The 27765-nt window shown below is 38.0% G+C and overlaps 1 protein-coding gene across 1 annotated transcript in view; it reads left to right on the top strand.

Annotated features, from left to right (window-relative positions):
- Positions 1 to 2143: 2143 nt before the first annotated feature.
- The window catches only part of DDX10 (DEAD-box helicase 10), a 323965-nt gene continuing 298343 nt past the window's right edge, over positions 2144 to 27765 (top strand). Inside the window, exons 1-4 of the mRNA XM_072611177.1 lie at positions 2144 to 2845; positions 22215 to 22275; positions 23118 to 23248; positions 26004 to 26162. Of these exons, the coding sequence (XP_072467278.1) occupies positions 2600 to 2845; positions 22215 to 22275; positions 23118 to 23248; positions 26004 to 26162 (597 nt within the window). The 5' untranslated portion in view covers positions 2144 to 2599. The remainder of the gene's footprint in view (positions 2846 to 22214; positions 22276 to 23117; positions 23249 to 26003; positions 26163 to 27765) is intronic.

Here is a 27765-nt window from a genome sequence, read left to right as displayed (position 1 = left end):
GCAGTCAAAGCATGAACAGCAGGTCAGCGCCCTGCTAAAGGAGACCCAAAAAAATGCTGAAGAAAATAACACCTTGAAAAATAGGCTAACTCAACTGGCAAAAGAGGTTCAAAAAGCCAATGAGGAGAAGAATGCTTTCAAAAGCAGAATTAGCCAAATGGAAAAGGAGATTCAAAAGCTCACTGAAGAAAATAGTTCTTTCAAAATTAGAATGGAACAGATGGAGGCTAATGACTTTATGAGAAACCAAGAAATCACAAAACAAAACCAAAAGAATGAAAAAATGGAAGATAATGTGAAATATCTCATGGGAAAAACAACTGACCTGGAAAATAGATCCAAGAGAGACAATTTAAAAATTATGGGACTACCTGAAAGCCATGATCAAAAAAAGAGCCTAGACATCATCTTTCATGAAATTATCAAGGAAAACTGCCCTGAGATTCTAGAACCAGAGGGCAAAATAAATATTCAAGGAATCCACAGAACACCGCATGAAAGAGATCCAAAAAGAGAAACTCCTAGGAACATTGTGGCCAAATTTCAGAGTTCCCAGGTCAAGGAGAAAATATTGCAAGCAGCTAGAAAGAAACAATTCAAGTATTGTGGAAACACAATCAGGATAACACAAGATCTAGCAGCTTCTACATTAAGGGATCGAAGGGCATGGAATAGGATATTCCAGAAGTCAAAGGAACTAGGACTAAAACCAAGAATCACCTACCCAGCCTAACTGAGTATAGTACTTCAGGGGAAAAAATGGTCTTTCAATGAAATTGAGGACTTTCAAGCATTCTTGATGAAAAGACCAGAGCTGAAAAGAAAATTTGACTTTCAAACACAAGAATGAAGAGAAGCATGAAAAGGTGAACAGCAAAGAGAAGTCATAAAGGACTTACTAAAGTTGAACTGTTTACATTCCTGCATGGAAAGACAATATTTGTAACTCTTGAAACTTTTCAGTATCTGGGTACTGGGTGGGATTACACACGCACACATTCTCACACACACACACACACACACACACACACACACACACACACACATAGAGACAGAGTGCACAGAGTGAATTGAAGAGGATGGGATCATATCTTAAAATAATGAAATCAAGCAGTGAGAGAAAAATATATTGGGAGGAGAAAGGGAGAAATGGAATGGGGCAAATTATCTCTCATAAAAGAGGCAAGCAAAAGACTTATTAGTGGAGGGATAAAGAGGGGAGGTGAGAGAAAATCATGAAGTTTACTCTCATCACATCCCACTAAAGGAAGGAATAAAATGCACGCTCATTTTGGTATGAAAACCTATCTTACAATACAGGAAAGTGGGGGATAAGGGGATAAGCAGGGTGGGGGGGATGATGGAAGGGAGGGCATGGGGAGGAGGGAGCAATTTGAGGTTGACACTTATGGGGAGGGACAGGATCAAAAGAGAATAGAAGTAATGGGGGACAGGATAGGATGGAGGGAAATATAGTTAGTCTTATACAACATGACTATTATGGAAGTCATTTGCAAAACTACACAGATTTGGCCTATATTGAATTGCTTGCCTTCCAAAGGGAAGGGGTGGGGAGGGAGGGAGGTAAAGAAGTTGGAACTCAAAGTGTTAGGATCAACTGTCGAGTAATGTTCTTGCCACTAGGAAATAAGAAATACAGGTAAAGGGGTATAGAAAGTTATCTGGCCCTACAGGACAAAAGAGAAGAAGGAGACAAAGAAAGAGAGGGATGATAGAAGAGAGAGCAGATTGGTGATAGGGGCAATTAGAATGCTTGGTGTTTGCGGGGGGAGGGGACAAAAGGGGAGAAAATTTGGAACCCAAAATTTCGTTAAAATGAATGTCAAATAAATAAATTAAAAAAAAAATAAAATATCCCTCCTCTTTCCAACCACATACCTGTGTGAGTCTGGATTTTTCTTCATCTCTTTCGAATAAAGCAACATCACAGACTGAATGCAAAAGTAGATGGGAAAATCTAGCTGTCTTCTATCAAGCTAGACATGAAAGAGATTTAAAAAATATGTATTGCCCTTCTTATTGATTTTTGTTTTGGAAAATGTAGTTATTTTTCATAAAATTTATGTTTACACTTAACGGACCTGTTACTTAAATGAACAAATTTGTGTATAAAATGTAAATATAAAAATGAGTTTTAATTTTGAATGTAAATAACTGGCATAAAGAAAAGCTATATATTGTGCTCAATAATCTTTAAGAGTGTGAATGGGTCCCAAGACCAAAAAGTTCCAGAAGAAGTCCCGCTGATGTTATGAGTTATGGTTGGTCTAAGATACCATGTCAATTTCCTACTCAAAGTAGCCCATTGCGCACGCGCGCATTTAAAAGTCCCGTACCCAGGTAATAAGCCCCACCCCTTCCGTATCTTCTACTCTCTTCTTCCGGCTGCAGAGAACAGAAAGCGCCAATTGCTTCACTACTCTCCTGTGTCGTCATCTGTACGTGCCCCGGTTTCAAAACGCTCTAGGAGCGGCTGCTCGGTGCGCGCATGCGCTGGTGTCACTAGCTCCATGCTGCTCCTGTTAGCTTGAGGAGTCTCGGCTCTGGAGGGAGGGAGGTTTGATCTGCGACCGCCGCTATGGGCAAGCCGGCTTCCAGCAGCCGGGGGGACCCCGAGACCGAGAGCCGGAGCGACAAGAAAGCTAAGGCCCGGAGCGACAAGGAGGCCAGAGACCGCACCGACCCGGTGTTGAATTTCGAGCGATGGAAGAAGAGACACATCCGGAAACAGAAGAAGATGAAGGAGCTGAGAAAGCAGCTCAAGAAGCCCGAGTGGCAGGTGGAGCGGGAGGCCATCGGCCGCCTGACCACGGAGTACGAGAAGGTGAGGGCCGCGGCCGGGCTCAGGGCCCGGGACCCGTGGGGAGGGGTCTTGAGCGGAGGGGGGCGGGGTCCTGACGAGAACCGCGGGGAGGGCCCACGTGGGGAGCCGGCCGGGGTGGCGCGAGGAGACCCGCGGGAGGGCGTCCTGACGAACGGACGGGCTAGGAGGGGAGGTGGGGCGAGGGTGACCTGCGGAGCTGGGCTCTGAATGGGCAGGACTCCAGGGGGGCTGGGGGCTTGCCTGAGGGAGGGGTTTGGACGGGCAGACCGGGGCCTGTAGAGGCTTCTTTGTGTGGAACTGTTTCTGGAGCTTCCCAGAAAACAGCTGCCTTGTGTGTGAGCTCGCAGGGCTCTCCGTCCTGGTAAACTTGGGAATCCAGGGCACGCTTCCCCTCTGGCGGGCTCGTGCCTTTGTTGTGCATCTGTGCACCCAGTGTAAATGAAATTCGTTGTGAGAGACCCGTGTGGTGTGATCGGAGCGTTGAAGAGTGATGCTTTTAGACCCGCAGGTATTTATTTGTCATTCAGAACTTAGGAAGTGCCTCCTGTGGACCCATTGTGGTTTTTGGCATTCTGGTGGCGGAGGATCAAGTAAATAAGACGTATAGCTCCTGCTGTCCGTAAGGAGTACAGAAGAGGATGGAATTGGGCTGTGTGAAAGAGGAAGGCCTGGAGATAAGCCAGAGAGGGGAAGAAGCAGGGTGGTGGTGTTAGGAAAGGAGGTCTGGCATGGTCACCTAGAGGGTTGGGAGTGACAGAGTTGGGGATAGATGTTTCCTTGGGGAGATAGGCCTTGGCGATCAAAGGGAGAGGCTAAGTAAGGGGAGATAGGATTGGCATGGAGAGAGAATAGAGAAACAGGGTTGGGGGAATGGTGTGAGATAGTAGAGACAAGGAGGCTGGAAGGAGACAGTGTTATGGAGCAAATACACTAGGAGAAGTTAAGGGGTTGGAAAGGACATGTGGCATGAGGGTTATAAGTTCTGAGTGAGGGAAGCCTTGGAGCACCTGGAAGTAAAACAGGAATACAGTAGTGTATTGACAGATTCACCAACTAAATTTAAAATAATTTATAGAAGTGGTCCTGGCATTAGGGGAAAATTTCTTTTCAGCTTAACTTTTGTCTTTGAGGGACCCTATTTAACAGCAGCCCAAAAGCTGTAGTATTAACATTATGAAGTAAAGAATAGTAGCTGCTTTTAGTTAGTAGTACAAATACTGTACGTCTGTACAGGTGTATCGTTCTGTCTGCCACATTCTATCTGCCAATATTCTTTTGAGTGCCTTGTTTATGTCTGTCTCTAACCATTGTCACTAATTGAAAAACTAAATTTTGCCTACTTTAACCAAATGATCAGTAATAGGTTTTTGGCTTATTTTAGAACGGGTTTCTTGATTGTTCTATGTTTAGACAGAATATGTTATGAATTCATGGAGATTTCTATTCTAGAATGCCATAGGAATAGCTTTTGTATTCTACAGGTAACACTACCTCGTTTATCTGTGCATAAAACACATTGAATATAGTACTGATTGCTCAATAGGTGATTAATGTATACTTATTGTTGCAATATTGAAGTATTATATATCTATGGATATCCATTAGATTAATGGCTATTGCTTCATAACTAATGAATATTTTAAAAGAATGGCTCTTGCTTAAAAACTCATAAATGCTATGCATAAGACTTAGGTCTGAAAGACATAGCACAGGAGAATGGGAAGTGGGGCGGGGTACCCTAAAAGAATATGGGCAGTAGTCATTCATTCAATCAATTAGTTAATCAGTAAATGAGTATTTATGAAGCTTCTTTTTAATAACAAATACCATGCAAACCCTGGAAATACAGATGCAATAAATTAAACAGTACTTTTTCTCAAGGAGCTTACGTTGCATCAGGAGAGTCTCTCTCTCTCTCTCTCTCTCTCTCTCTTTCTCTCTCTCTTTCTCTTTCTCTCTCTCTCTCTCCCTCTCTCTCCCTCCATATATGCATGTTTATATATACATATACATATAATTACATACAAAATAAATGCAAATGAATAAAATACAAAGTTAATTAAGCTCGGTTGTGGGGTAGGGGAGCTTGTGTGGAGGGTGGAGTTGAAGGTGTGTCAGTGGAAACAGAAAGGAATGAATTTAGGAGAGAGATTTTAAGATGGAACAGGACTTGGTTACTGAAGATTGTGGGCAAGGGAAATACAGAATTGAGATAATTATGTTGTGAATATAATGGATAACATTGATGAGAAGCTAATATTGTCGGAAATGAGAAAGTCAACAAGTAAACTTGAAGTGAATAGTAATAAGTTGTAACACTTCATGGTTTGTACCAGTGGTGTCAAATTCAAATAGAAATGGGGGCCGCCAGTCTGTTCATAAGGATCCCTGTGGCCTACATACTAGCTTAGTTTTCAAATGTAGTATCTATATTTTATTGAATTTTTATTTATTTTGTTAAATATTCCCCAATTACATTTCAGTCTGGCTTGGGTTATACTTAGGAGTGTTGTGGGGCATACATTGCCTGTGTCATTTGATATATTTAGTTTATGCCATAGTTGTGTTACCACCAAGTTAGCTACTGGATTGAATTTCTTTTAGCAACTCATGAAGGTGTGTGTATATATAGCCTGTGATTTCACAAATTGACATAATCACAGATTCTTGAAGATATGATTTTGAAAATACTTTATGAACGTAACATAGTTGACTTGTAATAATCCTATGAAGTGTATATAGCAAGGAGTTTTATTACATAGGCTCTGGGTAAAATAAAAGAAAAAAAAATGGCAGCCAACCTTTTTTGCTGCTAGTGAGCCTATGTGTTGGTGTGTATCTGTCTTTGCTATAGGAGGTTACTATTGGCCTGCACTTCATATGCCCCTTATAGTGTGAGCATTTTGTCTCACTGAATTTGATTGTAAAATCTCGTTTTCTGTACACCCCCAAGATGTCTATTCATTTTGCTTAGGCTGGTATAGCTAACGAGAGTGACAGTTCAGTTGGCCTTCTGTCTTAGCACTCATGATCATCTTAAAGGTTACTGCTATGTTCCATTTGACTTTTGCATTTTTTACAAAATACATTGTCCTGTTGGACGTTAGGTTTCTTTTATTGCAGTTTAGGTAGCATGTAGCTTTTTTGGTTGGTTCATCACACTTGCTTTCTGATTTCATATTGGCGGTTGTAATTAACTTCCCTAGATACCAGCCCTTTGCATATCAAGCTATTTTTCCTCCATGTTAAATTCAAAATATAGAAAATGAGAACAGGAACATGGACAACTGAGATACAAATTAAATTTAAGGTGAAACTGGATGCAGATACTGAACTGAAATCTGCTATCCTGCAACTTTTCCATTGTTTATCTACCACCAAGCATGTGTTAAGTACTTACTATGTCACATAGTAAGAGTTTTGGATTTGGAATGAGAGGATGTGAGTTCGGATCCCAACTCTTTGTAGTACCACTGCAATATTCACAGTGCCTATGGCAGCCATGAATATGCTGGTACAATTCTGAATCACAGAATACTCTCTACATGGAAGACAGAACCAAAACATTTATTCAGACACCATAAAGCCAAATCCCAACACCAAAAAGCCAAATCCATCATAGTAACAAAGAAATCTATACAGAATAACAATGCAGAGGGCAATACTCTGTTAGGCTTCCCATACCAGCTCCCTTAAACAAATCACAAACTCTCTCACTCACACTAGCCAGCTGCCTTTCCCGGCTTTGATTGCTCTCTGATAAACTTCCTCTCAGCTTTGTTCTAGTTCCGCCCCTTCTTGCTCCACCCTTCTCTATCCCTCCATAGACTCATGTGACTCAGGCTTCCATGTGACCCAGTAGGCAGTAGTCATTCAGTCAATTAATTAATCAGTCAGTGAGTATTTATGAAGCTTCTTTTTAATAACAAATACCATGCAACCCCTGGAAATACAAATACAATAAATTAAACAATACTTTTTCTCAAGGAGCTTACATTGCATCAGGGGAGTCTCTCTCTCTCTCTCTCTCTCTTTCTCTCTTTCTCTCTCTCTCCCTCTCCCCCCATCCCTCCATATATGCATGTTTATATATACATATACATATAATTATATAAAAAAAAATGTAAATGAATAAAATACAAAGTTAATTAGGTCACATGGGCCTATTAGTGAATGGGAAAGATCTTCCCATTTAAATTACCATTACATTCTACTATTTTACATCTTCTGTGACTTATCAGCTAACTTCTCTTGGCCTCATTTTCCTTATTGGTGAAATGAGGGTATTAGACTAGATTTCTAGGATCCCTTCATCTCTAAATCTATGAACTCACATTTATATAGAACACAGAGACTTTTCCACAGCACCACTCTGAGGTAGATAGTGCAAGTATGTTATCTTTTTTTAACAGATGAGGAAACTGAGGCTCAGAGAGATTTTGACTCATAATTTACTAAAACCTATTCTGATGTGAAGATTGCCTTCTGAAATGCCATTGGTTTTGCTTTCTGGTTTTCCTGTATGTTTGTTGGTTCTCCTTCTCTCCTCCCCCTTCCAATGTATATATATCTCACTGTCCTTCATATGAATTCAAGATGTGCTTATTCTTGAAAATTTTGCAGTATTCATTTTTGGTTTTTTAAATGATTGTCCTTTCCATTCATATTATTGTAGTCAGTGTGAATACAATGCAAGCAGACCCACCAACAGGTTATTGCAGTAGTCCAGGTGTGAGGGCCTGTATCAGGGTGGTGGCAGTGTCAGAGGGCAGAAGCAGGGAAATGAGAAATGTTACCGAAGTAAAGTTGACAGACCTTGCAACAGATTGGATATAGAGGGTGAGAGATTGGGAACAGTGGAAGATGACTACTAGGTTGTGAGTCTGAGATATTGGGAGAAGGATGGTATTGCCCTCTACAGTAATAGGGAAGGTAGGAAGATGGGGAGTGTTAGGAGAAAAGATAATGAGATAATGTTTTGGACATACTAAGTTTAAGATGTCTATGGTATATCCAGTTTGAGATATCTGAAAGGCATTTGGAGATGTGAAATTGAAGTTTGGCAGGATAGGTGGTTTGAAAATATTTATGGGAGATGATGAGATCACAAAGTGAAGTGGTATAGACAGAAAGGAGAAGAGGGCCTATGACAGAATCCTCAGGAACAGCTACAGTTAAAGGGTGTGATATGGAAGAGGATCCAGCAAAAGATTACAGAGAAGTAGTGGTCAGATAGGTAGAAGGAGAACCAGGAGAGAATGGTGTCTCAAAAACCTAGAGAGAGGAGAGAATCAAAGAGGAGACAGCAATCAACAGTGTCAAAAACGGCAGACAGGTCAAGGAGAAAAGATAAAGAAAGGGCCATTTGATTTGGCAACTTAGAGAGATCGTTAGTAACCTTGGAGAGAGCCATTTCAGTGGGACGATTTTTAATTTTAATTTTTTTAACCAATATCTGACTACTGCTTTATAATGGAGTTTTAAGTAAAGCACTATCTTCTACATGAAACCTTTCCTTACTCCTCTAGCTGCTAGTACCACCCCCTTCCAAAGTCACCCTTCATTCTTTTTGTATGTATTCCACATATACACACACATAGGCATGTATATACGTACCTACATATGTGTGTACATATACATACATATACTCATACATGCATATCGTTTCCCACATTTGAATGTAAGCTTCTTGAGTTCAGGGCCTGTTTCACTTTTGTCTTGTATCCCCAGTGTTTAGCACAATGCTTGGCACATAGATTCTTTTTTTTTTTTTTTTTGGTAAATTTTCTTATTTTAAACTTAAATATAAAATGAGGAAAGAAAAAAACCAAACATTTCCATGTACACAGCATACCATGAGAGGATTCAATATGAAATAATGAATTTCCATTTCAAGAAAACCTATATAATAAAGTTTACACATTTTTTTAAAGCTGCCTGAGTTTCTCTTTGCTTCCTTGTTGGTTTTCTTTTGTTTTCTGCTGTGCACTTTTTGCTTTATTTTTCCTTCTCCCTCCACAACCCATGCTAAAGAAGGCTACAATTAAGCATATACACACATATGTATACATATATGTGTATATTTATATTTTTGCACACATATACATGAATATCTATAAAAATACACATATATACCCATAGACACTTATACACATATATACAAATATAGACACATACATACATATATGTATATATATGACCGTACTATGCTTATTTCCTCCTATTCTCAGAAGGTGGATAGCATCTTCTTTCATAACTCCAAGTCTTTCCATGTTTTTCTAAATCAACCAACTCATTTCCTTCACCATAGTAATATTTCAACCCAATCCTATCTGAGAGATTGTCTGAAAATTTTACTTAGAAAACACATTTTTGGTAATTTAACTGGGATGACAGTAAATAAATAGGTTAGGTAAAATTGTCAATTTAAAAATTATATTGACTCACATAGATTCTTTTTTTAAAAATTCTTTTATTTATTTATTTAACTTTTAACATTCGTTTTCACAAAATTTTGGGTTCCACATTTTCTCCCCTTTTGTCCCCTCCCCCCACCCCAAAACACTGAGCATTCTAATTGCCCCTATCACCAATCTGCTCTCTCTTCTATCATCCCTCTCTGCCCTTGTCACCATCTTCTCTTTTGTCCTGTAGGGCCAAATAACTTTCTATACCCCTTTACCTGTATTTCTTATTTCCTAGTGGCAAGAACAGTACTCGACAGTTGTTCCTAAAACTTTGAGTTCCAACTTCTTTTCCTCCCTCCCTCCCCACCCCTTCCCTTTGGAAGGTAAGCAATTCAATATAGGCCAAATCTGTGTAGTTTTGCAAATGACTTCCATAATAGTTGTGTTGTATAAGACTAACTATATTTCCCTCCATCCTATCCTGTCCCCCATTACTTCTATTCTCTTTTGATCCTGTCCCTCCCCATGAGTGTCGACTTCAAATTGCTCCCTCCTCCCCATGCCCTCCCTTCCATCATCCCCCCCACCCTGCTTATCCCCTTATCCCCCACTTTCCTGTATTGTAAGATAGGTTTTCATACCAAAATGAGTGTGCATTTTATTCCTTCCTTTAGTCGAATGTGATGAGAGTAAACTTCATGTTTTTCTCTCACCTCCCCTCTTTATCCCCCCACTAATAAGTCTTTTGCTTGCCTCTTTTATAAGAGATAATTTGCCCCATTCCATTTCTCTCTTTCTCCTCCCAATACATTTCTCTCTCACTGCTTGATTTCATTATTTTAAGATATGATCCCATCCTCTTCAATTCACTCTGTGCACTCTGTCTCTATGTGTGTGTGTGTGTGCGTGTGCTGTGTGTGTGTGTAATCCCACCCAGTACCCAGCTACAGAACAGTTTCAAGAGTTACAAATATTGTCTTTCCATGTAGGAATGTAAACAGTTCATCTTTCGTAAGTCTCTTATGACTTCTCTTTGCTGTTTACCTTTTCATGGTTCTCTTCATTCTTGTGTTTGAAAGTCAAATTTTCTTTTCAGCTCTGGTCTTTTCATCAAGAATGCTTGAAAGTCCTCTATTTCATTGAAAGACCAATTTTTCCCCTGAAGTATTATACTCAGTTTGGCTGGGTAGGTGATTCTTGGTTTTAGTCCTAGTTCCTTTGACTTGTGGAATATCCTATTCCATGCCCTTCGATCCCTTAATGTAGAAGCTGCTAGATCTTGTGTTATCCTGATTGTATTTCCACAGTACTTGAATTGTTTCTTTCTAGCTGCTTGCAATATTTTCTCCTTGACCTGGGAACTCTGGAATTTGGCCACAATGTTCCTAGGAGTTTCTCTTTTTGGATCTTTTTCAGGCGGTGATCGCTGGATTCCTTGAATACTTATTTTGCCGTCTGGTCCTAGAATCCCAGGGCAGTTTTCCTTGATAATTTCATGAAAGATGATGTCTAGGCTCTTTTTTTGATCATGGCTTTCAGGTAGTCCCATAATTTTTAAATTGTCTCTCCTGGATCTATTTTCCAGGTCAGTTGTTTTTCCAATGAGATATTTCACATTATCTTCCATTTTTTCACTCTTTTGGTTTTGTTTTGTGATTTCTTGGTTTCTCATAAAGTCATTAGCCTCCATCTGTTCCATTCTAATTTTGAAAGAACTATTTTCTTCAGTGAGCTTTTAAATCTCCTTTTCCATTTGGCTAATTCTGCTTTTGAAAGCATTCTTCTCCTCATTGGCTTTTTGACCCTCTTTTGCCAATTGAGTTAGCCTATTTTTCAAGGTGTTATTTTCTTCAGCATTTTTTTGGGTCTCCGTTAGCAGGGTGTTTAATTGTTTTTCGTGCTTTGCTTGCATGTCTCTCATTGCTCTTTCCAGTTTTTCCTCCACCTCTCTAACTTGATTTTCAAAATCCTTTTTGAGCTCTTCCATGGCCTGAGCCCATTAGGTGGGCTGGGATACAGAAGCCTTGACTTCTGTATCTTTCCCTGATGGTAAACATTGTTCTTCCTCATCAGAAAGGAAGGGAGGAAATATTGTTCACCAAGAAAGTAGCCTTCTGTAGTCTTATTTTTTTTCCCTTTTCTGGGCATTTTCCTAGCCAGTCACTTGACTTCTGAATATTCTCTTTACACCCACCTGGCCTCCAGATCCTCCCAGCCAGCGCTTGGGGTCTGAGATTTAAATGCTGCTTCTCAGCCTCAGGGCTTTGGGCAGGGGCGGGGCTGCTGTTCAGTGTGAGATCAAGTTCAGGTGCTGAGGTGGGGGCAGGGCTGCCTCATGGGCTCAGTTCCCTCAGGGGCTTTATGCAGAGACCTTCAACAATGGATGTGGGCTCCTGCCTGCTTGGGAAGCCCCTGTCTGCTGCCACCCCTGCTGCTGCCTCCCGAGGGGGCCTGAGTTATGGGGGCACCCCACTCCCTTCTCGACCCGCCAAAGAGACCCTCTCACCAACCCTTGTCACCTGTGGGTGGAGGGACCTGCGTGGCTGCTGGAGATTCTGTCCCTGAAGCCTGCTCGGATCTGCTCCTCTGGGCGCCGCGCGGCCAATGCAGGTCTCGGCTTGGCTCCAGGTCTGCAGCGCGAAGGACCTTTTGTGAGAGGTTTTCAGGCTCTCTGGAACAGAAATCTCGTCCGTTTCGTTGTTCTGTGGCTTCTGCTGCTCCAGAATTTGTTGGGAGTTCTTTTTCACAGATATTTTATGGGCTGTGGGTTCGGAGCTAGCGTATGTGTGTCTTTCTACTCCGCCATCTTGGCTCTGCCCTCCCTCACATAGATTCTTAATAATTATTTGTTGATTGATTGGTTTTTATCTGTTTAATGACTCCTCCATTTTCTTTGTAGGCTCATTTAACTATATGCCCACTAATATGGGCGCCTAGTAAAACTCTGTCTTGGGCCCTCCTCTCTACACCCTCTTTCTTGGTAATTTCATCACTTCCCGTGGGTTCAGTGATTATTTCTATGTAGCTGATTTCCATGTTTATATATCTAGCCCTTGCTTCTCCTGAGTTTCAGTTCTGTATGCTAGTAGGTATTTTGAACTGGTTGCCCCATAGGCATCTCAGATTAATCACATAAAAAACAGAAGATAAGACTTCTTTTAAGTTCTTTTAAACTTTCCTTTGAAGAAGCTCCTATTCTTCTGGTCTTCTAGCTTGACAACCTTCAGATCAACCTCCCGGCTCTCCCTGACCTAAGATATCCAGTTAGTTGCCAAATTTTGACAATGTTACTTCCACAGGCTCTCTTGCAACCACCCCTTTCTTTTTACTGATATGACCCCTTCCCTTGTTCAGGTCCATATCACTCCCTGACTGTACTATTAAAATAATCTTTTTGCTTTGCTTGCCTCAAGTCCCTTCTTTCCAGTCCATCCTCCACACTGCTACCAAAGTGACATTTGTAAAGCACTGTTCTGACCACGTCACTCTTCTGCTCAGAGAATTGCAGTTGTTCCCTGCTACCTCCTGGATAACCTACAAACTTCTCTATTATTTAAAATACTTCATACTTCCAGCCTACCTTCCAGGCTTATTACATACACATTATTCCATACACTCCACATTTGCTTTAAACTTTCCTACTTTCATATATGACGTTCCATCTCGTCTTCTTTTAGCCAAATAGCAGGTATTTATTAAAAGTCTACTATGTTCCATGCACTATGCCAGGTGCTAGGAGTACAAAGACAAATATGAAATAGCTCCTGCCCTAAAGAAGCTTACTTTCTATTGGAGAAGGTAAACATGTATGTTAGTATAAACAAAATGTATGGAAAATGTATACATAAATTATCAATAAAATAAACAAGTAATTTGGTGAAAGGAAAAGCAATGGAACTGGAGATTTAAGAATTTTTTTCATGTAGAAAGTGGCAGTTAAGTTTTGAAAGGTAGACTTGAAGGAGAGATCATTCAGGCTTAGTACAGGCTACCTCCAATGCCTGGATGTACTTCTTTCCTCCTTCTGCCACTTACAATCTCTAGCTTCCTTTAAAGTTTCGGTCTAGAGAGAGGATTCTGGCCCTGTTAAGAGTAGACACCTCTAGGCTAGTTCTGTTTTAACAACCAAGCTGCAAGCCCTGGACTTATTTGGTTTGGGAGGCTGCTTTGACCCCAGCAACTGGAACTTTGGGAGGAGTTGGGTTTTTGAGCCTGGGAAGATTGAGGGAATCTCTGCTTATAAGAAATGCCCGACCAAGTTGTGCTGTGAAGAATGGCAGAGTGAGAAGGAACCAGCATGTGAGTGCAGAAGCAGTGGGGCAGAAAGCCTCTGGCTGCACTTACAGGAGGTTGGAGGTTTGGCTTTCGTTCCGAGCAAGAGAGGAGAACTGAATATCTGGGTCAAGAGGTACCATCCCCCCATACTTCAGGACTGGAAGTGATTACATTAGGCTATTAACACCAAAAAAAAATGCACAGGTAAAGGAGAAAGAATCCAACCCTAGAAAGCTATTATGGGAATAGAGATGATCAGGGGGCTCATCTTCAGAGGGGATACTAGAGTAATGAAACCCCCAAAGAGTAACGTCAAATGGTCACCAGCCCAAAAAAAGAATTTATAAAAAATCTTAAAAAGACTTTAAAAATCAAATAACAGAGATGGAGGAAAAATTAAAAAAACTTAAAAAAAAAGAATAATCCAAGAAAAACAATAAGGTTACAAGAGGAAAGTCAGCCAATTACGAAAAGATATCCCCAATCTGAGGGAAGAAAATGACACCTTGAAAATTAAAATTGGGTAAAGTGAAGTCAGTGAAATTATAAGAGATCAAGAAATAATTAAACAAAATACGAATAATGAAAAAATAGAAGAGAAAGTGAACCATATTAGAAGAAAAACAACAGATTCAGAGAATAACTCAAGATGGGAAAATATAAAAATAATTGGACTAGCTGAAAGTTATGATCAAAAAAAGAATCTTGATATAATAATAAAAGAAATAATTAAAGAAATTTATCCTGAAGCATTAGAACAAGTGCGGAAGTAGGGGTTGGGGGTGGGTGGGAAGTAGAAATAGGAAAAATCCATTGATCACCACTTAAAAGAGATCCCATGAGGAAAACTCATAGGAGTATCATAGTCAAATTCCAAAATCCCTAGCTCAAGGATAAAATATTAAAAAAAAATTAAGATTAAAACAATTTAAATATGATGGAACAATTAGAATCACACAGGACCTAGCAGCAGAGACATTAAAGGACCTCAGGTCTTGGAATACAGTATATTGAAGAGCAAAAGAACTGGGGCTCTGACCAAAAATATCATACCCTGCAAAGTTAAGTATTATTCAGAATAAAAAAAAAAATGGACATTGGATAAACTCTCAGACTTTCAGACTTCATTAACAAAAATCTTGAACTTAATAGAAGATTTGACTTACAAGAACCAAGAGAAATATAAGGCATATACCAAAGACTGATTATAAGTGATTTATAAAGACAGACTGTTTGCCTTTTATGTATATAAAATGTATGTCTAAGACATTAATAATTGGGTAGCTCATAACAAAGATTGGGGTAAACCTGACGATGACATTAATTCAAAAAGTAAAACCATTTAGGAACAGCTAAAAAGACTAGTTATTTTATACCAATGAGGTGCAAGAGGAAGAATTGATACAGAGCAATTAGATGGGGGAGGAGAGCTGGTAGTTGTGGTAACCTACTTTCATCGGGAATGGGTTTTAAGAAGGAACAATACATGTATCTTTAGAAGAATAGAGAAGTCTTCTAAAAATTCAGAAGAAATAAAAAGGTAGAGGCATAGGGATTGGGGAGAGATCTTTAGAGGGGACGATGAGGGAATAGGTAAGAGGGGCATACAGGGGTGTTTAGATTTGTGGGAATGGGAGGGTAGGGGAGCGATGCTTGGAGCGGGGTAGGCAAGTAATAGGAAGGCAAGGGGGAACGGGTAAAAGTAAAGTAGAGTAGGCTGGATGGATAGGAAATGGATATGCACAAACATAAAAACCAAAGATCAAGTGTAGAATGGGTTTGGAAAAGTATATGTCTGTATATATGTATATGTGCATGTATATATCTATAGCTATAGACAAACGTCTAATTTATTAATATTTATTGTAGCTTTCTGGGGTGTGGGGGAAGGGGAAAAAAGTAAAAAAGTGTACAGCAGAGAACAAAAGAACTCACCAGGAAGCACAGAAAAGATGGACAATTTTCAACATAAGTATCATTTATCATACAGGCTTTCTTGAAATGAAAATATATTGTTACATAATTTGAATCCTCTCATGTTCTGCTATGCATGACGTTTTTCTTCTCACCTTTGTATTTAAGTTCCAATATTTAAGTTTATGATATATTTTTGTTTTTTTTCTCTATTCTGTATTTGTGATCTGGCATTTGAGTCTAAAATAAAACAAAAAAAAAAGAAAAAAATAAAGTTCAGGTCAGGAGCCACTTTCTACATCAGACTTTTCCTGATCTTCCCAGTTACTCGATACCTTCCCCTTTCCCCAGTACATTGTGTATATTTACTTATTTCCCTGACAGAATATGAGCTCCTTCATTTTTGTCTTTGTATCCCCACTTCTTACCACAGTATCTGACACATAGAAGGTACTTAATGCATATTGATTGTTGACTGTAGATCGGTAGAGTGAGATAATCTTTCTTCCAAATGTAGGTGTGGGGATGGAGAGCCCAGAATGGGTGAGATGTTAGTGGTTTTTGAAACCATGCATAGGAAATTTAGAAGTTGAAATGCACAGGATTTTCAGGTTTTCCTATCTTTGGAGCCTTTTTTTCCTCTTTATTTTACAGACTTGAGATATATGCAGTTAAAGTGAAGGAGTAATAACTGAAGAAGAGGAAGTAGTGTATGTGAATTGAGTGATGGTCCTGGTAGGAGTAGCAGAGAATAGGAAGGGGAGCTTAGTATTGGCTAGGATGAGCCTTAAAGCTTAATATCCACGTAGGAATAGACAAGCTTGAAATAAGTTATCTGTAATCTTTGATTGTAGGTTGGTTGTTCTCACAGCTTCTTGTGCTAAACTGGTTCTATCCTTTAGTAGTGGTGGCTTTTCTCATAAAAGAGAGTTGCAGAGAGGAGGATGGGAAAGACAAGAGCGATTGCCTCCCTGTAGGGAATTGAAGCGTCTGTTTTTTGTGGTTTCCACAAGTCCATTGGAATTCATTTTGAAAACCAGCATAGAAAACATAGTTTTCTTCTCCTTGATGTTTGGCTCCTTAAGAAAAGAAAAAGAACAAATAGCCCTGTGTTACACTCAAAGGTCATGCCTGACAGTACAGTAGTTGAACAATTTTAGTGTGCATTTGGTTCCTCGAAAGAACTATATTTTCTCTCTGCAGGAGGCCAACATACTTGAGGAAGAGATGCAGTATATGTTTGTCTACTTGTACTGTTTTTCCTGCTGTTTAAGAGGTAGGCTCCAGACTAGCTCCTTTAGTGAGGAAAAGGCATATTCCCTAGGAAAACTGGTATTTGCTGATAATGGCAAAATGCAGTAATCTAATAACCATGTGTCATTTTAATGTTCTGGGAGGTTATCCTATAACTGGGGTCTCTTGCTGTTAGAGCTACAATAATTTTTGAATAAAACATTGAGAAATTCTTATGCTGCCCTGGTGCCCGTTTTTTTTCTCCTCCAGCATTTGTTCCCTAGAACGAATTGTAAGGATTAGCTTGTTGTGCTTGTAATATGGAAAGGCAGAAAGTAATCCACTCTGAGTTTACATTGAGAATCTTGAGGAATATGGCATGAAAATTGTAAAAATGTAATACATGTCATCCCTAAAAAGCCTGAAGTGTAATTTAATAAATCCAGCAAATGCAACTTTTTCCTTCTTTGTGAATTATGAATAGTTTGACAGCACATTTGAGATCTAAGCAGCATCCCTTGCCTTCAGCATCTGCATTAAAATACTTCTTCTTCTCAGAGCATGTAATAGATGCAGGAAATTGGGTTTATGTTACTGAAAAGCGTTATTAATGAATATTTGATGGATGTAAAGTTTAAGGGCAAGCAAAATATTACTTATTGTAATTCCAAAAAATAGGAAAAATGTCTTGCTTTACATTGCCAAGCTAATACTTCTATATTAGCTGATGCAAAATCAAATAGCTCTAGAATTACAGAACTTCAGGATTTGGTAAATCACCAGCAAAATTTGTTTAAATCTATAACCAGTTTGTAACAACAAAATACATTGTTAATCAACTAATTTCAGTTTATGTTTGAGGGAATATAAATTGAATATTTCTCATTGTAGTCTGCAAAATGAAAATTCCTTGAGCAGTGAATGTCACTCTCATTTCTGTAAATTGATGTTTTAAATTAAAGATTCATTTATCACTAGTGTGGTTATGATTTCTCTTTGTGCCAGCATTTTTAAGGTAAATTATACTCACTGGAGCATCTTGCACAACAATGGGAAACGTGGGAAGAAGGTGAGATGGAAATTAGTGGAGAAGAATTCTTTTGGGCACAGAGATTTAGAGAAAAAAAGACTTCCTTGAGTTTTATATTCTTTTTGGTGAGGCAGAACACATGGGAATGAATGTTGCAACACCAAGTAACATAAAAAGTATAAAATATTAAAAAATTGAATGTGAAACTACTAAAGGACCACAGAATGAATTTTTTTTTTTTAGAGTCAAAGAATTTTTTAGAGCTGCTAAGGTCTGGAAGAGTTATTTACTCTGATCCCATCATTTTACACATGAGAAAACAGAATAGAGACTGGTATGTATTTGTGTATGCTACTCCTGAAATAGGAGTTTAGGTTTCCACATAAAGAAAATTTTGACTTGGCATATGAAAGAGGTATTTATTAAATAACATTGTTAATATTGGGGAAGCCCAGAACTTTTCATATGTCATGCATAGTTTTTTCTTAGAAGTTTTAGGATGAGCATCTTTCATTGACTCTTTGATTAGTCAGTGTTTACCTGTCAGATGTTCTTGGAGCTAACAGCTTTTTTGGAGGTGCATTTGGTTTAGAAGTATAGACTATGATCTGCTTTAAGATGATTTTGGGCATTAAAATATAGATCTTGCATTAGCCATTCAACCCTTGGTTTCTGCTCTGTCTTAATGTGTTTTCGTCCTTCATTGCCAAAGAAGACCATGCCATCAGAGAAATAATGACTTGACTTACACTTGGCTTTATTTTGAGTGAGAGAGGGCTGTGCAGGTACCAGCCTCACTTCTCCTCCAGAGCCATCTGAATCCAGTGACCAGATATTCATCAGGATGACTGGAGATGACCCAGGATGAGGCAGTTGGGGTGAAGTGACTTGCCCAAGGTCACACAGCTAGTGAGTGTCAAGTGTCTGAAGTGAAATTTGAACTCAGGTCCTCCTGACTCCTGCACTGGTGCTCTATCCACTGCACCACCTAGCTGTCCCCTATCTTAATAGGGTGTTTAGCAAAGAAGGTTGGGTAATTTCCATACAGCTGCCAAACAGATTCTCCTAGAGCAAAAGTCTGACTATCTTACTTTTCTCCAGAATCTTCAGTGACTCCCAGTTGCCTATGGGTTAAAATACTCCTTATGTAAAGTCTAGCTCCAACTTACCTTTCTAAGATTATTTTATATTTTTTCCTTTTTTTTAAAATTAAGAACTTAATACGAACAGTTCCATATACAAAACACCCCAGGAAATTGGAATTAATTTTATTATGAATAGCTTGTTTAAATATGTATGTGTGTATAATAGATGTTTGTGTATTTATATATAATATACATTTGCGTACATGTATATATGATAAATTTAACATGACAAAAAGTGCATTGCTTGTCTGAGTCAAGTGCTTTGTACTTCCTTCTATTGTTTTCTGTGTATTTTTTTTAACATTTCATTGATCTTTTTTCTTTCACTTTTTAAAAATTTATTTTTTTCTTTCAACATTCACTTTTATAAGATTTTGAGTTCCAAATTTTTTTCCCCTCCATTCCCTCTCCCTTCTGCAGGACAGCAGGTAATCTAATATTGGTTATACATGTACAATCATATTAAACACATTTCATGTTGTGAAATAAGACATTGTTTCTTTTTTTTTCCTTTCTTGAATCTCTTTACCTCTCTATTCACTTCCCTCCACAACTCTACCCCCACTAAATAAAACCTCTCTCTTTGTAACAAATACATAAAACAGACATATATCAAACAAAACAAATTCATGTTGCTCTTGTATGGATGTGTCTTTTTCTACAATTTTAGTCCATCACCTTTCTGTCAAGAGATGGGAAGTATGCTGTGTCATCAGTTTTTTGAAATTGTGGTTGGTCAGTGCATCAATTAGTGTTCTTAAGATTTTTGCAGTTTTGTTTTTCTTTTACCTATTGTAGTCATTGAATAACTTGTTTTGCTTCTGCTTATTTCACTCTGCATCATTCATAAAAGTCTTCTCAGTGTTCTCTGCATTTATCCCCTTTTCTTTTCTTAAAGGACAATCTTATTATGTTCACATAGCATAATTTAATTGGATGTTCCCCCAATTGATGAACACACTCTGTTTTCCAGTTCTTTGTTACAATGGAGAAGTGCTACTTTAAATATTTTAGTACATATAAGTCATTTTTCTCTTTGATCTTTTTTGAGCCATATTCATTGTGGTGATATTGCTGGGTCAAAAGATTTGCACAATTAATGACTTTTTGGGCATAGTTGAGCCAATTCACAATTTCTCTGAAGAGAAAGAGGAGGGCATTAGAATACTTGACCTTCTAAAGCCTTTCCAATAATTGCCATATTCCTATGAGGTGGAACCTCAGAGTTGTTTTAATTTGCATTTTTCTTGTTTTAGTGACTTGAAGCATTTTTTCATATGATTATTTGCAACTTGTGCTTCTTTTGAAAACTGCCTGTACATATCTTTTAATTATTTATCTGTTGAGAAATGACTCTTGTTTTTATATATTTGAGTATCAGACCTTTATTAGAAAAATGTGCAGCAAGATTTTTCTCAGTTAACTTTTTTCTTTTAATTCTAAATTGATTGAATTTGTGTAAAACCTTTTCTTTTTTAAATGTAATCAAAACTGCCTGTTGTATGATTATTTCTCCCTCGTTTGTTCATCTGTCCATAATTATGCAAATCATCTCCTTCCGGTCTCTAATTTGTCGGTAATATAGCCTTTTATGTCTAAGATCATCTCTCCACTTGGAGCTTATTTTGGTGTGTGGTGTGAGGTAGTTTTCTAAACCCAATTTCTGCGAAATTGATTTTTAGTTTTCCCATCAGTTTCTGTTGAATCATGTGAGTTCTTACCCCAATAATTGATGCCATCAAGTTTATCAGACACTGCCCTGCTGTGTTTGATTGCTTTTAGGTCTTGTGTGCTTATTCTGGCTTATTGATCAACTTTTCTTTTTTAGAACTGGTACTAAATAGTTTTGATGATTACTGCTTTGTAGTATCATTTGAGCTCCAGTACTACTATGCCTCATTCCTCCCCAACATTATTTCTCAAAGGGGACTGAGGCAGGCAGATCAATTAGGATCATATTGCAGCAATCCAGGTGAGAGGTGAAAAAGGATTGAACTAGTCTGGAGCCAATTGAAGGGGACACCCTTGAGAGATGTTGGAGAAGATCGAAGTGCTACTTGCAGCTAATTTAAACAATGCATTTGAGACAGCCCTTTGCATTTTTTTTTTCTGTCTTTAGTTCTTCTGGGATTACTGAGATTTGGGCTCTTAGTAAATAGTATTTATTCTTGTGGAACTGAATAATTGGTTTTTATAAATGTAAGGTCTTCACCATCCCTACTATATCAACTTCAGCCTCTTGTATGTGTAGTAGTGTGTAGGAGGGATCACAGGAATAGAGGTGAGACAAATACATATGCTTTTCTGGTCCTTTTGACCACATCAGAAATTCCCTATTGTATCTTTGACCTTGTTAGTGTTAATGGGTAATGAAGTTGGGGAAAATAGAGAACAACTTTTAAGTTTAAAAGTGAATACCTGTCTACTTATACATAATACTAGATCAAAGGATTTAGAGCTGCAGGATGTCCTAGGCGCTATTTAGTCCAACCATGTCATTTTACAGATGAGGAAACTGAGGCCCAGAGAGATTGACCTAGGTCACGCAGGAAGAAGCAGAGCCAGGATTTGAACTGAGGTTCTCAGACTCCTTGCTGTTTCCCTTATGCCATACTGCATTTTGTCTGCAGTCCCTTTCCATACCCTTTGCCTCTAGGACCTTATGTTTGTTTTATGGAAGTCATAGGTGAGGTACATTATTTGGGAAGTTTCTTTGATGATTTCTGACTGATTCTTTATTGAATGCCACAGTTTTTGGGGTTGTGAATAGCAGCAAGGGCCCTGCTAAGGTTATGCAGCCTACATTTAGAGTGAATGAAACCACTGGAATTTGTGCCCTTCTCTAGCGGTACTCTGTGGCCTGGGGACATGACCGAGAATCAAGGATATGGACTTGAAGGATTTCAAGGATGGGGCTTTGAAACTATTATGTAGCTTGTTGTGGTCAGGCTGGGGATGGAGGCAAAGGAAGGCAAAGGGAAAAAAAAGGCAATAGTGAGGGAGAGACAGAGGGAGTAAAGAAGATTGAGTTTCAGCTGTAGGTTTTATAGTGTTGAGGGAATGGGAAGGAAGATTGATTTAGATATGGTGGTCAGAAAAGAGGACTTAGCAGTTCAAAATCTTAGCAAGTATACAGATTCTGTGGAATGAGGTTCAAAGTGTGACCATGCTGGAATAGAGGTGAAGTGGCTAAAAGTGGGTGGTTGTTCAAGTTGGGGACCTTTGTAGTTGTCAGGATGCTAGAAGGTTCATCAGCATCAGTTTTGAAGTCCATGGTAGTGATGACAGGGTGGAAGAAGAGAAGACTGGGTAATGTTAATTTTTTTCATGTTGATATATATCAGCCCTTTTTTTTTTTCTTCCAGATAAATATAAATGAAATTATGCGATTTTCTGATTTCCCCTTGTCCAGAAAAACATTGAAAGGTAAGTAGTTTGATGGAGGTTGGGCAGGCTGAAGGAATTCTTTAATTATATTTAACAGGGTTTTTCAATAGGTCTGTAATCAGAAAGTGCTGGATCTGGAATCAGAAGAACTTGAGTTCAAATCTTGCCTCAGATATTTATTAGCTATGTGACCCTGGACAGTCACTTTACCACTGTGTACCTTAGCTTTCTCCTCTATAAAATGAGGATAATAGTAGCAACTTCCTTAACTTGTAATGTACTTTGTAGACCTTAAAGTGTTTATAAGTGTTATCTGTCTATATCCATCTAATGTTAGTGTCATTATTATTATCATATTGGTCCATGGACCAGAGGGAACAGGGAGATTAATGTAATCCTAAAATTTCATTGCTACCAATTATCTCCACATTTTACCATACTCTCTCTACCACGAGCAATTGCAAATGAGAAATTAAAATTAAGTGAACTTATTTTTAAATCTTTCTTCTCTAAACTCCTCCCAGAGCAGGGGTGTTTAATATGGGTTCAGTGAACTGTGTTTTGTTTTTTTTTTTAAATATTTTGATAAGTTTCTGCATCCTTGGCTTTCTTTGTAATCTTAAGTATTTCATTATATGCATTTAAAAATGTTCTGGGCAGGGCTTTACCAGATTACCATGGGGATCCAAGACACAAAAAAAGTGAAGAATCCCTTTTGTCCAGGCATTGGAAGGCGATCAAGGAGTAAAAAGAAGTCAGGAGGAACCTCTGAATAATCAACTTCGAACAGCATTTTATTCCAGAAAAGCCCTTGGTGCTTTTCTAAGTTGCAACAGTTTGATTTAAAACATGTCAACGCTTTTTTCCCTGGAACATTTTAGGCTTGCAGGAAGCACAATATCGAATGGTGACTGAGATACAGAGGCAGACCATTGGCCTCGCTTTGCAGGGTAAAGATATACTTGGAGCAGCAAAGACAGGATCAGGCAAAACTTTGGCTTTTCTTGTCCCTGTAAGTATTTTTTGTTATGATTATTGGGGTTATGGATCAGAATTGTGTGTTAACGGGTGAGGTAGAATCACTTGATGAGCTTTTTTTAAAAAATCATAAGTGTATGAACTTCGTTTATTTGCAGTTCTTTAGGAGTTGGTGTATTTATTTGAGGAATATAACTCCTTCCTCCTCCTTCCCTTGTCTTCCATTTTGAGTTATTTGGAAGTTTGGAAGAGGTTGGGAGGCATGTTATTGGTCTTTCATTGTAGATTAGGGGGAGGATATGACTTTTGTTGGTTGTTGAAAATTTTTTGAACATTTTCTGAACTTTTTCAGTGGCTTCTAAGGTGATGCTAAGGGTATAAACAAAAGGTCCCATTGGGCTCCTTAAATTTTCTCCTCCCCCAGCTGGTGGTTGTTTAGTATCTTTAATTTTTTTAGCTTGCTTTCAGAACAGTTGTTTATATTGCCTCAGTTGGTGGCCAGTTAGAGAGCTCTACATATTTTTAAGGAAAAGTATCTTAGCATGCATATTCTTATGTTTATATTGTAGTGAATATTAACCTATGGTGATTCTTGTGGGGTAGTGGTTAGAGTTTTGGGCTTGTAGTCAGGAAGATCTGAGTTCAAATCCAACCTTAAACGCTGGCTAACTGACCCTAGAGAATTCATTTACTCTTCCTGTCTCATTTTCCTCATTTGTAAAATGAAGGGATTGGATTCAATGACTTCTGTGTCCCCTTTTGTTCTAAATTGATGGTTTTGTGATTAACTTGATTTTTCATGGGGACAAAAAATTCAGATTTCATTTTTGTGGAAGTTAAAATTGACATGATTCTTTAAAGTTGCTCCGAAGATTAATTCTCCAACCCCAAATTCTCATCGAGACTTTTTCCCATGTGTTGTTTTGAGATCCTCTTCAGAATTTCTCTTTATATTAGACTGAGGCAATATTGAGCTGAGATCTCATTAGCAGCTGAATCAAGTGGAATGTGTGTGGTTTTTTTTTTTTTTTAATGCTTTTCATCTTTTGCTTATTGGTGAGCAAAGCATCAGCCTTTTTAGCTTAGTTTTTGAAATTTGAATTTGACCAATAGGTAGTTGGTGATGCAGGACTGAAAGTCAGGAGCCCTCATGTAGGACTGGATATATAGTTCTAGGAATCATGTGAATAGAGATCATGATTGAGCCCATGGGAGGTGATGAAATTTCTGAGGAAGATAATACAAGAAAAGAGAAGAGGGTCCAAATTAAAGCTTTGTTACACAGCCTTAGCAAAATTCCACACCAGTGGTTTGCACTCTTGTTTAAACCAAGAAAGTGAAATGTGTTTTATCATCTGTTCTCTAGATTCCAAGTTGTTGGTTGAAAATAATAAATTCAGATGCTTTTTAGTGTTTTTTTTTGGGAGGGGGAAGAGCAGGGCATTATAGTCATCATGTATAATATAGCTAGCATTTAGGCTATTTATAGTATTTATAATAGTGAGCCTTTAAACAATTTACAAATATCTAATTTTGTCCTCAAAACACCCTGGGACGTTCTTTTATTTGTAATGGTTAAGGTCCTTGTTACAGATGAGGACACTGAGGCAGAAAGAGATTAAGTGACTTTCCCAGAGACCCATATCTAGTAAGATTCTGAGACAGAATTTGAGCTCATGTATTCCTGAGTCCAAGGCCTCACTCTGTCCACTCTGCAGCTTTGTGTCGCCAGCTGTGTGTTATTAGATTATGCTTGCTTTGTTCTGCATCACATATTCTTGATCATAATAACTCTTTATTCCATATTATATACCATAGTTTGTTCAGTCGTTGCCTTTTGCCCTTTGTTTACAGGTTTTCTTAACACAAAAAAGTGCTTTTATGAATATTTGGACCTTTTCCTTTTATTTTAAGTGCTTAGTAGTAGCAGCAGCAGCAGCAACAGCAGCAGCAGAAAATAATGAATAATTTCTAGGTCAAAAAGTGTTAATAGTTGAGTTAAACTTTTCTAACATGATTCCATTGCTTTTTTAGAACAGTTTGACCAGTTTTCATAGCTTGACCAACTAGTTTGGCTATTTTCCCACAACCTCTTTAACATGACTTTTTCTAGCCTTTGTCAACTTTGGCTCTTTTCTGGGTGTAAGATGAAACCTTGGGAATATTGTTTGTTTTTTTTTCTATAAATTTCTTTTTCTCTCACTGACCATTAGTCTGTTGAAGTATGACTCTTACTCTTAATATTTTATTTATTTGTGTCAGTTTTCTACATATCTGATATCAGGCTTTTACGAAAGTTATGAAATGTGGTGACTTTTCCCTGTGTGACAGTTTCTTTTTTTATTCTATCAGCGTTGATTTTGTTTAAGACTTATAAAATTTTATATAATTGAAATAGCCTTTGTCTCTTTTATAATCATCTCCTTCTTTTGTTGGGACTTTTTATATTTAAGTAATATTTATTTGCAATTTATTGTGAAATAAAGTGTAAGACAGTGGTGTCAAACTCTAAGTAAAACAGGGATTGCTGTTCTGTATATAAGGATCCCTGTGGGCTACACATTCACTTAATTTTAAAATGTAATGTTATCTATGTTTTATTGTGTGTTTATTTTGTTGAATATTTTCCAATTACATTTAATCTGGTTAAACTACATTGAGGAGTGTTCTCAGCTGCATGTTATACCTCGTATAGAAGTCATATTGTGGGATATTTAGTGTTGATGTATGTATTTTTTCCTGTTGAAATTTTCCTTTCTTTAAAACTTAAGTTTACTGTCTGTTTTTAGGTTCTGGAGGCATTATATCGTCTACAGTGGACATCAACAGATGGCCTTGGTGTTTTGATAATATCTCCTACCAGAGAGCTGGCATATCAGACCTTTGAGGTGCTACGAAAAGTGGGCAAGAACCATGACTTTTCAGCTGGTCTCATCATTGGTGGAAAGGTCTATCTTTTTATACTTTTTACCCTTTATTTATTTTCCCTGTACGTGAGGATAGATTGATTATGTACTAATTAGAATTTCAGGGGGCATGGACAGAAAAAAGATCAATAAAATGAGAATTAATGAGGCTTTTCTAAATGTGCTTATGTTGTAGGTCTTGGTCTTTACATATTTTTCACATATTGGTCTTCTGAGTAGTTAGCTTATTTGGTTATAGTATGTGCCAGTGAGGTCAAAGTCATGAATTTGGTCCTCAAGTGGGCCAGGTAGCTTTGCTATTTTCCATGGTTAGAGATTGTAGCAGTCTCAAAAATATGTGCCACTGGGAATTTGGGAAACCTGGCAAGAATGTAGATAAAGCAATGCAGATTCATTCCTATTGTTGGAAAATGATTCTAGACATACTTCATTAACTAGTGGATCGGTATTGTCATCTTCATACATGAAGGGAAGAACTGTGTTAGTACAATACTGTCATTGCTATTCTAGCCACCTTTTTCTTGAATATTTCAAGAGTCTATCAGGAAATGCAAAAGGAAACTTTTTTTTTTTGTTTTTTACCAGTGTCACAAAGCTAATGTGTGAAACAAAAAAACTTCAAGGGAAGAGAATTTGTTTATTGCCCAAATCTTTGCAGAAATTGTTGCTAGACATTTTGGTTCTCTCCTCTTGTGCCTTTTCACTTTGCTAGGTTTTTGTGTGTGTTTCTTGTGAATTAACTTATGCTCTGTAATAAGTTAAGTGTGTGCTACAGTCTTTTATTTTTGTAGGTGGTGTATGTGTAGAAGTATAAAGAGAGTCATTTAGAATTTATTGTTCTTTTTCTCCTCATCAAAATCACACATTGAAAATGACTAATGCTTTGGAAGGGGAATAATTTCTAAGATTTGAAACTCCAAATCTCCTTTTTACAAAAGTGTTCACAAAAAGTTCACATAAGTGTAGTGATGGTTAAGAACTCCCTCAACAGTCATCAAGAGAGTAGTTTTAATTCATGTTTTTAGCCTCTTCGAATAGACACAATAGGAGGGCAAGACTTTGAACATCTGCTTGGTCTTCTAAAATTTCGTTCTGGTTAAAATTACAGATAGATCTTGTATTCCCTAGGTCAGAAGTATCCAATTCAAGCTGCCTGCAAAACCCTGGAGTACAATTAAGTGCAGCCTCAACCAGATTAAAATGTAATTGGGAAATGTTTAACAAAATAAATAAAAATATAGGACAACATAGATAATATTAATTTGTGGCTTTCCAAGTTAATATGCTGCCCATAGAGATACATGTCTATTTGAATTTGGTACCACTGCTCTAGGTATCCATTAAGAGGCTTTGTGCTTACTCAAATAAGGCATGTGAGAATACTGCAGAAATAGAGGAAAATTTTTTTCCAATTAATAAGCTTTTGTTTATTTCTCTCCCACTGCCATTGCAAAAACCCAAACAAACCCCTTTTAAAACCCCCCAAACCAAGAAACACAACCAAAACCAAAACCCTTGTTATGAATATACATAGTCAAGAAGAACAAATTCCCACATTTATCATTGTCTAATAATATGTCTCTTTCTGCATCTTGGGTCTGTCACCACTCTGTTCCCTGGAATC

This window comes from Notamacropus eugenii, chromosome 5, assembly GCF_028372415.1.
Source record: "Notamacropus eugenii isolate mMacEug1 chromosome 5, mMacEug1.pri_v2, whole genome shotgun sequence".
In the NCBI taxonomy this organism is placed as follows: Eukaryota; Metazoa; Chordata; class Mammalia; order Diprotodontia; family Macropodidae; genus Notamacropus; species Notamacropus eugenii.
This window is presented reverse-complemented; position numbering and strand designations above follow the sequence as displayed.